The sequence below is a fragment of the Uloborus diversus genome, chromosome 3 (assembly GCF_026930045.1).
Source record: "Uloborus diversus isolate 005 chromosome 3, Udiv.v.3.1, whole genome shotgun sequence".
NCBI lineage: Eukaryota > Metazoa > Arthropoda > Arachnida > Araneae > Uloboridae > Uloborus > Uloborus diversus.
Window position 1 is genome coordinate 161,443,132 of NC_072733.1, and position 17,593 is coordinate 161,460,724.

General features: G+C 33.4%; 1 protein-coding gene across 1 annotated transcript in view; it reads right to left on the minus strand.

Annotated features, from left to right (window-relative positions):
• Positions 1-2,109: 2,109 nt before the first annotated feature.
• The window catches only part of LOC129219019 (glutamate-gated chloride channel-like), a 51,933-nt gene continuing 36,449 nt past the window's right edge, over positions 2,110-17,593 (minus strand). The window contains exons 6-10 of the mRNA XM_054853339.1: positions 16,114-16,254; positions 13,402-13,772; positions 11,054-11,331; positions 5,218-5,492; positions 2,110-2,255 (exon numbers count right to left, since the gene is read on the minus strand). Of these exons, the coding sequence (XP_054709314.1) occupies positions 2,110-2,255; positions 5,218-5,492; positions 11,054-11,331; positions 13,402-13,772; positions 16,114-16,254 (1,211 nt within the window). The remainder of the gene's footprint in view (positions 2,256-5,217; positions 5,493-11,053; positions 11,332-13,401; positions 13,773-16,113; positions 16,255-17,593) is intronic.

Here is a 17,593-nt window from a genome sequence, read left to right on the forward strand (position 1 = left end):
AATAATACAAATACATGGTCCATTATGAAAGTAATGAGCATTTAATGGCAAAATGTATTTATTGATCGTAATTTGTACAAATGTTCAATATTCTTAAAAATACATTCCTCCTGCATCAATACACTTGCGGAGACGTGTTTGCCACGCCTGAAAGGCACCCTTATACTCGTCGACGGGAATACCTCTCAGGAACGTTGTAATATGGTGTTGGATGTTTTCCACGGTTTCCCAATGCTTTCCTTTCATCTCTCTTGAGTCGCGGAAACAAAATGAAGTCACATGGAGCTAAGTCGGGTCTGTAAGGGGTGAGGAATCACCGGGTGTTACTCAGTCGGCGACCTCCTCCCGGCCCTCTTTGAACGCCGTGTGCCACTTCCCAGAATGTGATCAGGAAACGCCATCGTCCTTGAAGGCTTCTTGCAGCATCTGAAATGTTTCGGTTGCATTCTTTCCAAGCCTCACGCTAAACTTTATAGCGTATCGTTGTTCATGCGAACGCTCTATCGCGTTACGTTACAAAAGTTGAAAACTCACTTCAAGCGGAGGCACGTATCTCCGCTCACACTGCTCGAACTCAATTGACGACCGGATGCATTGAAAGGGCATATCCTCCACCACATTTCCCAGCCTGTTTTACCGTGCTGCCATGTATCGTCGCGTCACAATAACATTATGCTCATTACTTTCATAATGGACCCTGTACATTGAAATGAAATAAGAAATGAAATGTAATTGATCGATGGTAAAATATTAGCAGAATTACTAAACAGTTGTAATAAAAATAGTCTTCCATGTGCAAATAGTTCCGTATTAAGTGCATTATGATTTAAAAGCAAATTTGTAAAAAAAAACGCATTGGTATTTATTAAAATATTAAAACTTTAGTGAGAAGATTTGTAATGCAGACTATAATTGTGTGACTAATTTAGTCGGGAACTTAATAACTGGAAAAATGATAGCAAATTTCAAGTAGGGACACGTAGGGCTAAGGGAAATAGTTAAGGTAGATTGCATTTCTCTAAGTAAACAAACTGGAAATTTAATTTGAACATTGTAGTGCACAAAAAACACTGTATTTTGTAGTACAACTTGCATTTAAATGTTATTTTTTATTTTTGGCAGTAAATTTGTACCCTCAATTATTAAAACATCACTTTGCTCCTTATAAGGCGCAAAGTGATAGTTGAAATACTTTTCAATTAAAATATTTTCTATTTGATTATTAAAAATATTTTTCTTTGAATGAATAGCAAAAAGGATAAACAAACTAATAAATGAATATTAATCAGTGAATGAAGAATTGAACAAATGCATTGAGGAATGATTCAATAAATGTGAATAAATTAGAAAATGTTAAATTGATACAGGAATGAATAAATGAATGTTAAGAATTAGTTAATGAATGTATAAATCAATGAATATTTAAATCAGTTAGTACATAAATGAATAAATCATGTCATTTCACTTTGCTCACCACGCACGCGACAAACTCTACAAAATATTTAAAATTAAAATAATATCTAAAAATTTCTACTGCAATGAGCAATTGTTGATTTTAATTAATATTTGAAACGTTAAGAATAAAAATTTTATCCTTTTATAACAAAAAATTTTTTTGATGCACTACAAAAGACTGCAATTAAAGCATCAATTTTTAAAATGTTTCGTATTCTCAACCACTTTAATCTACAGAGGCAACCACTTTCTAACTAGCATCAGCAACATGTTTAAGAACATCGTTGAAATATTGCCAAATAGGTGCCCTAAACTAAGCAAAATATTTAACCATTTCACTTTGCTCCGCTATTTCATTTTTCCGCACATTTTTATACGTTGTTTACTGTCTTCTATAATAATTATTTCTATATTGAAAATGAATCCTGTATTATGTTTAAATTTAGAAATCGACAAGAAATTCTTTCTGAACTAAATGAGTCCGCTTTTCGTTTAACGGCATCAAATGTATAGCACTCAATTAATTCTAAATAACTTCAATCGTAATTTTTTAACGGTTGAGCCGATTACCTCGAAGCATAATAAATGTTCTTCCTGAAAAAGGAAAATGTTACCTATCACATGAACGACATCAAATTCATTCTCTCTAAAGGTTTATGAAGTGAACACAGGACTGTAGGATGGCAAGGGAATTGTTGATACCTCCGAATGTTTGCTGAGATTCTTGTCACCAGTTTCATGCACTTTCCACACCTGCAGATGACAATCTCTTGAACAGTACTTTTTTGAGTATTTCATGTCTATGTCATTCAGGAACAGTCAAACAACACTGGGCTGAAAATTTCAGTTACTCATTTTCGTTTGTGGTAGTTGATGGTGGCCTTATAGTTGTTGGTGGCCTTATAAGCGGGCTCCATCGCGGATCTTTTCATGGTCTTCAAAAATTGATTGTGTCTTTCAAAAATCCTTCGTAATGGAACTGCAGACTCGAACCATTCCGTTAGACAATTTTTACCAAACGCTCTCTTTATCGCGGAAAAGTTTCCACTGTGGACATGCAAGAGTTTTGTACAAAACATAATGGTAATGTTTTGCGCAAACGAGCGTGGATAAAAAAACAAGGTTCACCAAAATGCGTGTCCTTACTCTCCGGATAGTCAGAAATCTTGCAAGAAGACATATATTTATTTAAGAGGAATCGTTAATTGTAACCTTTAGATGCTGTTTTAACAGTCGGAGCAATCAATGTCATTCAATCGCCTCAGTGTGTGTGTGGTATAATCAATGTCGTTCAATTTAGTGATATAATCAAAGTCGTTCAATCAACACAGTGAGATATTCAATGTCGTTCAATCGACTGTCAGTGATATTGCTTTCCGGATTCAGCTTGTAGTCACAGGAATAACAAATATAAAAGGTTCAGACAATAATTACGAAGTTAACCTACTTGAAAAAAGATTCAATTTCAGCAGAGAGTAGAGATTTTTGTCAGTGGTTTAATTTCTTGATTTAAGTCTTCTTGAGCATTCAAATGGCAAAATTAAGTGGTTTTCTCTTGCAGTTGCAACATTCAGGTGGCGTGACGTTTGGTTTATCACAGCTTGCTTAGGGATTTACACTATATTATAAGGTAATAGTCGGGAGGCTACGGGGGGAAGAAACTGCAAATAGTGATAAAATTATGAAACTCGGCATGCTTGTAGACATTGTATAAACAAAAATTTTAGGAAGGAGAGGCATTCCAAACTCCCCCCCAAAACCCCCCCCCTCGCAGCCATTTTTGGTCCAAAACCAAAAACGGCGATTCTTTTTAAATTTTCAGTATTATAATTTTTTAAATCATTGGTTGTGTCATTCCATGGATGTTCATTACATTTTTTACTATTTAAAACTCAAAAAAAGTCTAATTTCAGAAATAACTTCGCAAAAAGTGGTTTAAAAAAAGCGATATTTTTTAATTGTGAGTTCCCTGAAGTGAATCCCTCCCCCCCCCCCCATAACAGAATTACAGGTTTCTGAATTTGAAGATACATTACATTAGTGTTATATCAAAGTAGGGTTCCGGTTATCCGAACTCTAATTACCCGAACTGTCCAATTATCCGGACATGATGCCCCTCGTTTTAAATGACTGAGCACGCATAATTGAAACTATTTCCGAAAGGTATAATAGAACAAGGACTTGAAGAAAAAAGGGAGAAATTAATTTCAAGACAACATAATTCTAATAGAAAGGAAATTAGAGTTGAATTTTAAATTTTTGTTCATTATTATTATTACTATTGTTGCTGTTGTTAATTCTCCGTCACCCATTTGTTCATCAGTAAGCTTTTTCTCATTTTATACAAAAAAAACATACATATAAACAAATTCAAGTTTTGGAGCACCGTATTAAAACTGGTGCTTTTAAAATTAAAGTTTATTAGATCATAGATTTCAACCAATTTTAGTACGTATCTTTACTGAAACTTTGAAGGAGTTAATTTTGTGTGTGTGTGTGTGGGTGGGGTTTTTTTTCTTTTTATTGCTATACGCTATACATATACTTTGGTAACTATGCTGGCTGGTTATCAGTTTTTATTCAAAATCTTTTTCTGTAACCCACAAACCTTCCAGACGTACACAAAGCCTTTGAAAAAGGAACGTTTGTTGTAAAAAAGACAATGAACGTGTTTTCTGTAATGGGATCGGACCATGCTTAGCCAAACAATGCGATAGTGAAAGGAGATGGTGGGGCTATTGGTCTTTCACAGATCCAACTGAGTTAAGCGCCATCCTTCAGGGCCCGAATGATTGCAAGATCTTCTCGGTTTGGTTTGCCCTGAACGACGTACGTGTTTATTTAATTAGAAAACAAAAACATAATTACATGATAAAAACATATAGAGACACATGATCCTGGTTACAAAAAAATTCGTGACTACATATAAACTGAATTCAATGGCCAAACAGTACCAGTTCTATGATAAGGCGGGAAAAAGAAGTTGCTTATTTTGGAAAAGAAAGTTAATAAGCGAAAGAGCTTTCCTGTAGGCCTCTTTATCGATGAAGATGAAACGCTTCCATTGCGCTCTTAAATTACTTGAAATCACAACATGGAAATTTGAGGTAAATCTGCAGTGGAAGAAGAAGTGCTCAAAGTCTCCAAGTTCCCCACAAATGCAGTAGGGAGATTCAAGGAGGTTTCTTGTGTCGAGGTAAGAATGGGTAAGCCCATGGTTAGTGGTGAATTGGTTTAAGGGAGAACTTTGGAGTCGAGACAAAGAGACAGTGTTGAAAAAATTATACGTCCAGCGACCATTAGATGAATGGTCCCAGTATGATTGCCAGTCTTTGAGGAGAAATTGATTGATGTCTTTTTTGAGTTGACTCATTGGGAAGGGAGTAATGAGGTCAGTGGCTGAGTTAGTGGCATCTTTAGCGAGTTGGTCGGCAAAGTCGTTTCCACTATTGTTGGAGTGGCCTTTTATCCAGGAGATAGTGACAATATGACGGAGATTAATTAATTTAGACTGGAGTTGGAAAATGAGCATGGACTTGGGTTCATAGTTGAGGAGGGCTTTGATGGCCGATAAGCTATCGGACCTGATGTGGAATTTATTGTTAGCAAAGTGATCCATAGAGAAATGATCATGAATCCAATCGATGGCGAGATGTATGGCTTGGATTTCGGCCTGAAAAACAGAGTTGTTTGGACGAAGGGTCTTAGAACTTGAAAATATAATGTCCATTTCCTTCAAAGCGATGAAAGCGCATGCTGTACCTGCATCTGTCTTGGAACCATCCGTATAAACATTAATAGTAGAATCATCATTTGATTCAGTGATAGTGAGCGGAAGAATAAATTGGTGAAGATTGCTGTTGTAGTTATGTTGATTCCTTGAAGTTAATTCGTAATCATCAGCTTGAATGGTATGGTCGTTCAAAACTGAGTTGATGCGGAGTCTTTTAGTTTTGAAAGTGATAGCGGTGTATTTCAAATGGATGTGGAGAGGAGGAATACCGGTGAGAACATTGAGGGCATCAATTGATACTGATCTGAAACATTTAGCAATTTTGAGAAGAAAGGGCCTTCGCATTGAAGAGAGAAGCCTGTAAGATGATCAAGGAACATTGTCAAACCAGATGCCACTTGCATAATCAATTATCTTAGAGATGACGTTGTTGTAAATAAATTTTAAAATAGTAGAAGAAAGATAGCCTTTAAGACTTGAAACTCGACAAAATTTTTGGAGTGCGGAATGGGATTTTGTCCGTAGGTGATAGAGGTGCTGGATAAAATTAAGATTTTGATCAAAAATAACGCCCAGATATTTAAGAGAGTCGTTGAAACGAATAGAGTGTTCGCCAATCTTGATTGTAGGTGCCCTTTTAAGTTTTATGGAATGGTTATACTGAATATGGTAAGAGTTGGTTTGTTTGCCGAATAGCAGGGCGGAGGTCTTTGAGTGTGCAATAGAAAGATTTAATTTGGAGATCCAGGAATTAAACAGTTCGAAGGAAATCTTCGCAGTGTCTTCAAGGCACTTTCTGGTGGTCCCGGAGACAAGGAAAGCTATGTCGTCCGCATATGCTTGGACATAAACATTTTGAGGAAATTGGTAGTTGAGAAGGATATTGGTAAGAATATTCCAGAGAAGAGGGCTCAAACAAGATCCTTGTGGGCATCCTTTCCGAAGCGTGTAGGAAGCAGAGTGTCCTGGTGTCCATATTTTAAAATGTCTATTTGTAATGGATTGAAAAATGAGAGAAGTAAACGTAGGATCTATGTCATACTTTAGAAATTCTTCAAAAAGAGTGTGGTATTCTATGGAGTTGAATGCACCGGTGATGTCAAAAGTAATGAAAGCGACGTAATTGCCGCCGGCTCTGAGTTCAGTAATTTTATCCTTAATGCTTTGAAGTGCGTCTATAGTGGATTTCCCCTTCACGAATCCAAATTGTTTTGTGGAGAAGATGGGATTGTTCAATATATTACTGTAAATATTCTGCACGATAATCGTTTCCAAGATTTTCCCAAAACAATTGATAAGAGAAATTGGCCTGTAGTTTGTTGCATCAGAAAGATCCTTGGCATCTTTAGGGATAAAGACAATCATAGAATCGTTGAAAATAGGAGGGAATAACTTGAATTTTATACATGAATTAAAGATAAACTGGATGAGGTCCGGGAATTTATTGTAGAGGAAACGAATGATGTTGAAGTCTATACCGTCAGGTCCTGCTGCTTTTTTAGTAGAAAAAAAGTGGATAATATTAGAAATTTGAATAGGATGAATGTATGGCACTTGAGAACAGTAATCTTGCTCACTAGATGATGAAGGGAAGTCAAAAATGTTAATGGCACCCGTATTGACGCAGAAATTGCTCTTGACGATATTGTCGATATTGTCAAAACATGACAGGAAGTTTTGCGTTGTGAGACGGTTAAATCTTGTACGAAGGCCTTTAAAGGCAATTCTGAATGGCATACCGTAAGGAGCTGTGCAGGTAGCGCAGAAATTCTTCCATGCATCAAGTTTTGCATTGACAATATTCTTCCTGTAGTTTGCGTTCTCTTTCTTGATTTTGATTAAGATGTCCTTCTTTTCGAGATCCTGTGCCCTGTTGTACAGTCTTCGAAGGGCTTTAACTTTTGATTTTTGAGTCTTCAACTCACTGTTCCACCAGTGAAGTTTCAGGTTGTTGTTTTTAATGGTGATATTCTTAAAGCATTTACTCATTGAAGATTGGATAAAGGGAATAAATTCAGAGATGTATCTGTTAAAGGAAGCTTTATCGTGAACAACGTGGAAAGGGTGTGCTAATAGCCACTGACGAATGAGGTTACCAAACTTTTGATAATGGCCGTGGGAAGTTTTGAATCGGTTGTAAGGGCTGGTGAGGAGATTAAAGTCGAATCTTGTACGAATGTATCTGTGATCACTTTGAGAGATCCAACTGAGTTAAGAAGATGGATGTTGGCTGGTCTTCAAATTATCTAATTAATTACACAGTTTGAAAAAGTTACCTCTGCTGTTTTACAGAAATGCTGTATATGCGCAATGAAGAAATGTTAAGTTTCCACAGCATGTTTTCAAGAAAGGTCTTGAAGAGAAATAGCTAAACATGAGAATCCATTTTTAGAGTCATCGAAAGAATTGTTCTCATTGCAGACGAATGTAGCAGTAGACGAAGAATATGTGGAGCAACTGATGAAGATTGGGCAAGTTGTGGGAAAAAAAAAAAAAAAAAAACAGTGCAACAAATTTAGAGAAAAGAGTTGTGCCTCAAAAGTCACTTTATGTTTACGAGTAGAAAAACAATAACTTTTTAGCATTTCATTTTCCCAGAAAAATCAGTAAGTCTGCTCTTTTACTGAAAAGATTAAAATCCGATACAGATTCATTTTCAAAGCTTTTCATTATTTGCAACACCGTAAATTTCACCCTAGTTGAATTTCTCCTCTATGAAAATCAACCTCACCCTCCATCGATTTCAATAAATGGAGCTCTTTGAATGGGAAATAAGTCTGGTCAATAATATTCCTGCTCAATGAGTTATATTATAGTATTCCAACTGATGAAAACAACTCAAGAGAAGAAAAAGAAAACGAGTTAAGATGGGAAGATGAAGATGCAAATGATGAATGCTGATTTTAAAATAAATGCAATGGAGATGCATTGTGACGCCATTGTCTATGATGGTTCTTTCATCGTTCACATAAAACGACCTAGGACAGAAAATTTTTCGGTGGAGTATCTGCATTCTTTTCAGGATACAACAAGTAAGACATATAAGAGGAATAAGAGAAAAATATCATTTTAGAGAAAATGGTTTGCTTTCTAAGAACTGTTTCAGTTTCTACGAAACGCAGATAAGACAGAATTGTTTTCCATGATTGCACTAGCAATATGATCTTATGTTTGCTCTTAATGATGTGACGGTGATTTTCATCGAATAATACATCTCTAGTGCCATAAAATCACGAGGAAGCTAATTTCTGGATCTTCGTTCATGTTTTGCATGCTGCAATAAGAGGACACATGAGCATATTCGTTGGAACTGTTGACAACGATGCTTCCATCAGCCGTACAAAAAGGGGATAAAGAAGATTTTGGAGCTGGAAAGCACTTTCGACTTATACTAGTCCAAGACTTAGCGTACAAATTCGGCCAGCAAAAATCAGTTGTTCTAAGAGAATTCCACTCATTCTCAGCGGATTTCTCATGGTTACCTCTTTTCTTGCAGGTCGGAAAAAAGTGACGATGTGGAAATGATGAAAAGACTATCCTGATGTATTTTCATATATATATATATATATATATATATATATATATATATATATATATATATATATATATATATATATATATATATATATATATATATATATATATATATATATATACTAACCTAAAAAAGGCACACCTAATTAAAAATTTCAAATTTCTTAGCGAGTCATTAATCTTTGCTACTACTCGTCTGCATGCAACTTGCCGCCCATAAATGAAATGAAGCTGGAAACTGTTTTTTCCACCAGCGAACGATGGTCAATGAATAACTTACCACCCACAGCTGAAGCCTTAAGGCAAATTATTTAGTGCTTATCAAGGTGGACATCAGTGGAGCAATATGTCTAAAAATTTAGCCTTAACTTCAATTTATGATTGAGGTTTTACAGTAACAGATGAAAAGCACGTTCTTATTTGTTTAAGTTTGCCCGAAGTTTCAAGTTCTTGCTGAAAGCGAATTTACGTTATGCAAGTGTAAAAAAACTGCTCTCAAATAACTTGTGGGTGCTTCAAAAATGGATTTATCTAAACACCTATGTGTAAGTACTGCAATGGAAAATGTTATGTACTTTGTTAGAAATGTTATGAGTAAAATTATATGTAAATTCATACGTTTTAATTTGTCTTCTATATAATCGTTGTAGGCATCACTTAATCAGAATTGTATTGCATTTTAGATGTAGTTTTTGTAACAGCGAATTATATTTCAATAAATAACAATTTTATTAATAGTAAAAATATTGCTAGCTTTATTAACATAGCACTAAACTTCTTATTGTAGTAATTAAATATGTCTTCCTCTTACATCGTTTAAATAATTACAATTAGTAATAAATAATAATAATTACATCGTTAATAGAACAAATGCCTCAAATCGTCTAATGAGAAAAAACTTGAAACTTGTTTGAAAGCGTTTAACAATAATAAAGATTGGAGTTCTGTAAACACAACGTCCGTGCCCCCTCCCCCTTATTTCAAGTGGCACACATGACTGATAAAACTGCAGAATGTGAGTGAAACTTCCAAAAAATTGCGTACTTCATTTTCAAGTGTTTGAAGTTTTTTTTTTTTTTTTTTTTTTTCACCGATAATGAAAATTGATTTAGTTTTGTATTTATTTTTAAACAAGAATTCAAATCTTTGTTTCAAGTTTTGAAAAATCACTAGCTTTGTCTACGATTTTTAATTTCTAGTCTTATTATTAGTTTTGTAATCAATTTTTAATAGTAAACTTTAAAACGTAGGTTCGGATTTTCAGATGTTTCGGATTTCTGGGGTTCGTATTATTGGGCTCGACTGTAAATGGATTGATTTTCCTTAACACAGTGCTTTAAAATGCATAAAAAAAACATTTCTCAAACGACCCCTCAAGAAATGTTGAAGACTTTGATTAGTTAAAGTTTTGTTTAAATAAAAAAAATAATTTAAAAAATAATTTAAAATTAATTTTAAAATTAGGAGGTTTAGAGATATTTTGATGACTTTTTACGCTTTAGTAAGCATAATCGAACTCCCAAAAGAAGATACAGTGGGTATTTTTCAAAAAAGAAAAAAGAAAAGTAGTTTTGGATTTTTGACCAAAAATGGCTGCCAGGGGGATTTTGGGGGGGGGGATTTTGAAATGCCTCCCCTCCTAAAAATGTTTGTTAGTACATTGTCTACATGCATGCCAAGTTTCATGATTTTATCACAAAATGCAGTTTCCGGCTATATTTTCTACCATAGCCCCTCTACTATAATGCTTTTTTAGTGCTTAAAGCAGATGAAATTAGCTTGTGTACGAATGAATATTTGACAAACTGAAGAACATGGACTAAACCCTTTTCTCAAGGAATCTTTTCCTACGACTGAAGTACATGTTCCTTTCTTTATTTTCGGGAAATATTTGTATGATGCTTGTTTATTATCATATTTTATTTATTAATTGTAGAACTAATGACATTCTGAAACAACTAACTCTACAGAAAAATGGAAGCAAAGCTACGATAAGTGAAGATTTAACGATGTTGTTCATTTGTTTTCAAATTGTTTCATTGCTGGAGTTTGTTTAGTCATAACCATAACAGTAGTAGAGATAATCGAGATTTTTTTTGTAGTTGTAATACGTTGGTAGTTTAATAAATATTTTGAAGTCTGCCTTTTCTACCGCTAATGAGGAATTGCACAAAAATAAAAAGCATCACTTTATAAAGCACCACTTGATAGTTCTCTCTTGTCATTAAAAAAAATTAAAAGTTTTATTTACTCACAAAACCTCTAAATATCAAAAATGAGTGAGTGAGCTTTTAAGGCAGTTTTTCTACTTTTGAAACTTGATCGACGTACTGTATAGCCCAGTTGTCGTGTCCTTGAGGTAAAATTGCTGCAAAAACAATGAAATATACCAGCACAAAAATGGAAAAACTACTGGGGAAAAGTATTTTAGCTAAACTTTCTATTTTAAAGGAAAGTTCTTTAGATGTCATTTTTGTCATCCTGTCTGCAGCGGAGACTCGTATCCAAGCAAATCTTGACTTTTCTGTGGATTTCTCACCCGCTTCATCATCCTTTTCTTTCTGTCTGAGTTCATTACTTGCTTCATCACCCACTTGTGATCTACTAAGCTGAAAAAAATAGTCAGTAAAGTTAAAATTTATATAAACGTACGAAATAGTTTACTTCTCTTTAAACACAACAATATTTACTATTAATAGATCAGTAATTTTGTCTGGATTTATGTATGTCTGTCTATTTGTCTGCGACTTGCCTAAGGCCAAAATCGTTCGGTTGATTTTTATGAAATTCGGCACAAAATTATGGAGCTTTGGGGTCTTTTTTCTGAAATTTGGCTTTGTTCTTTTTTATTTAAGTTTTAAACGAAGAAATGGCGTACAAATTATCTTTCTATCCAAAGGAATCACCACAACCTTTCGAATTTGGTATCATTCAAAAGCTTGTAAAAAATTGCTCCGGATAAAGTTTTCACCTCGTGTCAAAATTCAAACACTATATATTAACTATAACTAGAGTCATCAGCATTTTTAGATTAGTGCAACTTTAGTTTTGTTGAATACACATCTCATTTTTTTTTTTTTTTTTCGCCCGCACGAGGTGTTATTAATGCGTAAAATTCAAGTATTTTCCTAGTAAAATGCCGGCAGGTTATTTTTTTTTAAATATTTTTGCATATTTTCTTTATTTTAAACTATTAGTTAATTTTAATAATTTAGCCATGCTAGTCTTTGGCCGGAATATTTTCATATTATTTTGACTGATCGCTATTGAAATAGGGATGTGATTTTTTTTTTCTTCCGGAGAGTGGGAGATTTCTAATTCTGCTCTAATTGCAATGGGAGATTTGGGGAATAGCTGTCGTTATTTTAATAGAGAGTTTTTATTGCAACATGGATCACACGTTTGTATCTGAGGTTAAATTATGTGCGCGCATTTTAATTACAGTAATAGTTCCTTTATGTTTTAGGGGTAGGGAAGGGAGTTTTTAATTTACTCTGATTGTAGTGTTTGCTATTAGAGACCATTATGCTTACGGTAACGATTTTCCCCATTTTTTTACGTTTCAAAATTGAGTTTTTTCTCCCTTCAGTGGAGAGGGAGGAGCGGAATTTGTATTTTGTTTTGATTGTATCCTCGTAGCGGGTTTGTTAATTAAATTATTTTTCCTTCAGAGGTGAGTCGTCTTTTCATTTTGTTTTTATTTTAAAGCTTGTTTTCATTTATCTCCATTTCTTCGAAGGAGGGGAATTTTCATTTTGTCCTAATTGTAATGCGGAGTTTCACTGAATTCTTTTTTCTTTGGAGTAATGGGGATTTTTGTTTTGTTCTAATTGTAATGCGTATTTTAAATTCTTTCTTTATTTGGAGGTGAGGATATTGTCATTTTGTTCTAATCGTAATAGTAGTAATTTAATCATTTTTTTCTCTTAAGAAAAGGCTAAAGGGACAGTTCTCGGAGGATGTCTATCACTAATCGGGAAGTTTTATTATTACATGGTTGGAGCTTAGGTTAAATTACCTATGTGTATTTTAGTTTCCTAAAATGTTCATTTTTACTTCGAGGAAGGGGGGGAAACATTTTCACGAGCTGAAAGGATTTCTTTTTCTCTTAGCATGAGCACCACCATAGGGTCAGCAACTATTGAATAAAAATATTGCCTTGCCATGGGCTAGTTCAATAGAAAATGCACTTAAGTTAGCAAAGGCAAAATAAACAAAGGGCCTTTATCAACCATCAGCATGAAATAACAATAACTCACCAAATTTCAACAGAAAAGGAGTAAAATCAAGTTTAAAGACAAGAGTTTTGAAATGGGGAAAAAAATGACCGATATTTTCTTACCAGCAGGTGGATGAGATTTTTTTTCTCAGTAGTTTAATCTTCATTGGTTTCACTTTCCGCGCTTTCTATTTATACGCTGTTTAGCTTAAGCAGTGCCTCCAATTCTATAGCAAAATAAAAAATTCCAAAAAAAAGGAGTATTTTTGTGATTTTCAGTTAATATCTGCTAAATTAAGCCCCTCAATTACATAGATTTAATTGAGCTAAATGGTGCGCCAGGAATTTTATGACAGGTCTCGAACTGGACTACACGTCGTTTGTGAAAAAAAAGCCGTACATAAGTACATCGCGCAATTTAATTGCAGAAACCAAATAAGTCAAAGATTTGAATATTTACCTTTTTACATCTAGAGCATAAAAATGGCGTGGAATCTTGGGTTTCGTACAAAGGTTTTCTGTATAAATAATTAACTATCACAAATTCAAGAAGAGAACTGTAAATAAAAAACATGCAAACACCATCCCACAAATTCATGGCAGTCAAATTGGAAACAACTGGTAAAGAAGATCGGAAATTATTGGTTGTTGTGCAAAAGCTGAGCATCGTGGTTACACCAATCATGACTCTTGCAGGAACAACTCCTTTGTCCAACCAAAAGCTTATGAATGCACTTGCAACAAGAATAATTCCAGGCACAAACACTGTACTGAAGTAGAAGTTTTTGTCCCGTGTAAACACAAGTAAGATATGCAAGCAGCTGTAGTTACCTGAAATAAAAAAAGTTTGGTTAAACTCTTCTCAAAAATGATAATTTGAAAACCTTTTTGTAGTCTTTTGAAATTAAGAATGACTTAACACATAAGAACAAGTTTTGTTGAATTGACAGCCTGTTTACTTTTTTTCTTCTAGTTTTTATATTTTTGTGCATATTTGAAAAATATAATTGCACTTTGAAGGATTTATTCGTCTCTAATTTCATCTAATAAATGCATATGACATACAGTTTTGTTAAGACATGTTAGCTACAACTCGCACAGAATAGAATATAATTAATTTCTTCTGTCAAGACTTTTTATTTTCAAAAAATTACTTGCATTTTGTATTTCTTTTCAATTCATTTAAAATTAAATATAATTTTAAAAAAAGCCTCCTTTATAATCTTTGAGACTGAGCCACAAGGAATTTTTTTTAATTCTGAAAAGCCAAAGCGAATGTATGAAATACAAAGTTAAATAATGAGTTATAAGACTTTAATGAAAATCATTTTTATTCAATGGTAATTAGAATCAGTTAAGTAAAGTTTATTTATTTATTTATTTTTGAATTCTTGCCACGTGCGTAAAGATTTTTTTTTCCTTGACCTGCTCTGTAGACTAGTTCTAATAGCTATAGCTTTTATATACTACTACAAACTGACGAATCTGAAGAACTCTATTTCAATTTTATAATTTTAGGGCACTAATGTTTGTAAAAATTATTTCCTAAAATGCTAGGAGCAACAAAGAGGCCAATTTTGTGGGGAAATTCAAATGCTTATAGAGCTTTCTCAAGGAGCTGAATGTTTGCCAAGAAGAATAGCCTCCTAGAAGAACCCTTCTTTCGAAGCTAAGACACAAATCACTGGTCCTCTAAGATTTTCCTCCTTAATTTCGGCGTCAGTTTAAAGTTTTATCCTCCGACGTTTGAATAATAACCAAACGCTGTTCACTAAATTCGGCTTTAAGTGGAGTTATTTTTACTAAGTCAAGTTTTTTTTTTCTCCATACATTCAGAACTTAAAGCTTATTCTCCTTCAAGTAAAAATGAAAACAAAGTCTTTATGAAAAGCGTTAAATTTAATAAAAAAGTTGAGCCATAAAAGTCAATGAATTGCAAAATTTTTTAATAAGTTTAATTGAATTCTTTTTCTCTTTGGAGTAATGGGAACTTCTGTTTTGTTCTAATTGTAATGCGTATTTTAAATTCTTTCTTTATTGGGAGGTGAGAATATTGTCATTTTGTTCTAATCGTAATAGTAGTAGTTTTATCATTTTTTCTCATCAGAAAAGGTTTTCTTCCAACAAAATCCAATATCAAAAGCCAATGTCAGTCAAGGAAAACAAATGGGAAAATCATGCTATTTAATGCAGCACTGCACAACATACTCATAAAATCCAATAAAAAATATATCTTACTTTCAGAAAAGAAGGCAGTAAGAACGCTTCTATAACTAAGAACAAAAAATTGTATTCCATTTTTTTTTAATCAGAAAAAATATTCAAAAATCTACTTTACCGTGTTGGCCTTTGAGTGCCTATGTAGTTTATTTTAGTACAGTAAATCGGTCACTCACTTCATGACAAAAAAAAAGTGTGAAAATGTACGGATGATATTCAGACAAGGCTACGAACTTTCAAAACCAAAGAAAAGTTCGTGTAAAATGATCGCATAAACGTTAAAACTGTACAAAAAATGGCTTACCTTGCCAACAGTAATTTGACAAACGTAGACGACAATATGGTTAGTTGATTACATGCATATATAGACCATTGAGTTGCATTTATCCTAATTTTTTATTTTTTTTACGAAAATAGGTTCTATAAATTTAAAAAAAAGCTTTGAAACTGAAATGAAATTTCTGGCACTAAGCAAAACAGTTTGTTATTTTCAAAAATTTTTCGCTGAAACGAGTACTGGTACCTCGCGGAAGATGTTATTGATTCGCATATTTAACAGACAAGTTTTATTTACGTGACAAATATTATTTCATATTTTTTTAAGCTACAGATTTCAGGAGCAATACAGCAATAGAAATTAAAAATATTTTTTTTCTTAATGAAAAGAAAAAAGAGCTTCTTGAAAGGAAAATAAAGATATTCTTGAAAGAGTTTGATTCATTCAATATCAAAATTGAGAATTCATTTTATAAGCCAGAAAATGGACTAAACTAAATTTAACTTTCTTAAAAGAACAAAAAGAGCCCGAAACACTGTTTCTAGTATTTTTCCATAGAAAATCTGTGTCTGTATGAAAATGTTTGATGTATTATTTTTCCTGTGCATACGTTTGATTTAAAAGTTTGGTCTATGAATCTAACAAAAAGATGAATTGCGTAATTTATCTCTTTACCTCTCCAAGTAAACATTTCTCCACATTCACCGATTTCTGAATAAATTAGGTATGCATTGAATGACTGTAGTGATGTGGCGGTTCTCAAGGGAGACTCGACAGTCGACCAAACTAATTGCATTTCATCTTCCTCTAAAGCCACTGTAAAACAAATGAATTGCCAATGAATAACTCATCGCTTTAATGAGACATTCAATGAAAACAACTCAAGTTCAAAAAGAAGATTGTATACTATTGATTAAAATAAATATAATTGATGAATAATATAAATGAATAGTATAAATTAAACAATTTTTTTATTGAAAAAAACTCTAAGCTGAAATATATTGTAAACAGCTTTTTTTTTTTTTTTTCTGGTCAAAATTCAAAAGTAACTTTGATTTTAGAAAATAAGTTCTTCATAACTAAACGAGTATCATGAAACTATGAATGGCTGTTACAAAACTTTTTGACACAATTAAGATTTTAAGACAAAATTTTTTACCATGTATAATACCTGGGATTTTTGAAATTAAGAAACACCATGCGGGCAACTTTTTCTGTCATTGTTTACTGTTTGTTTGTTTTTAGTCAAAAGGAAACGAATTAGATACGCCATAAAATTATTTATAGTAGTAAAACATGTTGTTTGTTTTATAGTTTTCTCCACCTTACCTCACTTTTAGCGTGAAGCCTTAGGTTGTATCACACGAGGAGTCCGCGAAGCGGGGCCCCGTATGGCGGGCTTGGAGGCCGACAGTGATCTGCTGACGTGGTTTATTTCGCCCGGAAGTTTCTGCACTGGGCGCTTGCCCAGCTCGGAGTTTACCACTTAATGTGTGAACCTGGTGCAACATGAAGTATGGAATGAACCATACCACGTTGGTGTGTTGAAATTCCGTGTGTCTATTATAATAGGCATAAGGATGTTGTTATACTTATTATGAGTTGCAAATAAGTATAACAATATCCTGAACAAAAGAAAATACGAATTATCTATACTTGAATACATAAATTAATGCTTTATTGCCTTAAATATCATGTACATTTTATTTATTTATTTATTTATTTTTAACAAACTGACTTTTTAAATTCAAATCAACTCGAACAATATCAACAGATTCCGCCTTAGCTAGTAAAAACAGAGATGAAATACAAAATATTAAAGCCGAAAGGTTAGAATTAAAACTTGGTTTTACAAATTTTTTTTTAAGTACGAAATAATGTTTGGTTTATCAAACTCATTGCATTACAGCTCTCAGTACGATGAATCACACCCAATGACTTCCTAGCTCATCTGCAATATCTACTGCACTCTCAATGCTTTAATACACTCAAAACTCATACACCCAAAAGAAACTTTCTTTGCAAAAATTAAAGCAAGTCGTGACATCTAATGAATTTTCTCTGTAAACTTATCTAATACTTTATTCTGAAAAAAAAAGTTTCACTGGTGATGACCATTAAACCTGCCCTAGTTTTCCCCCTATTTCAGCAGTTA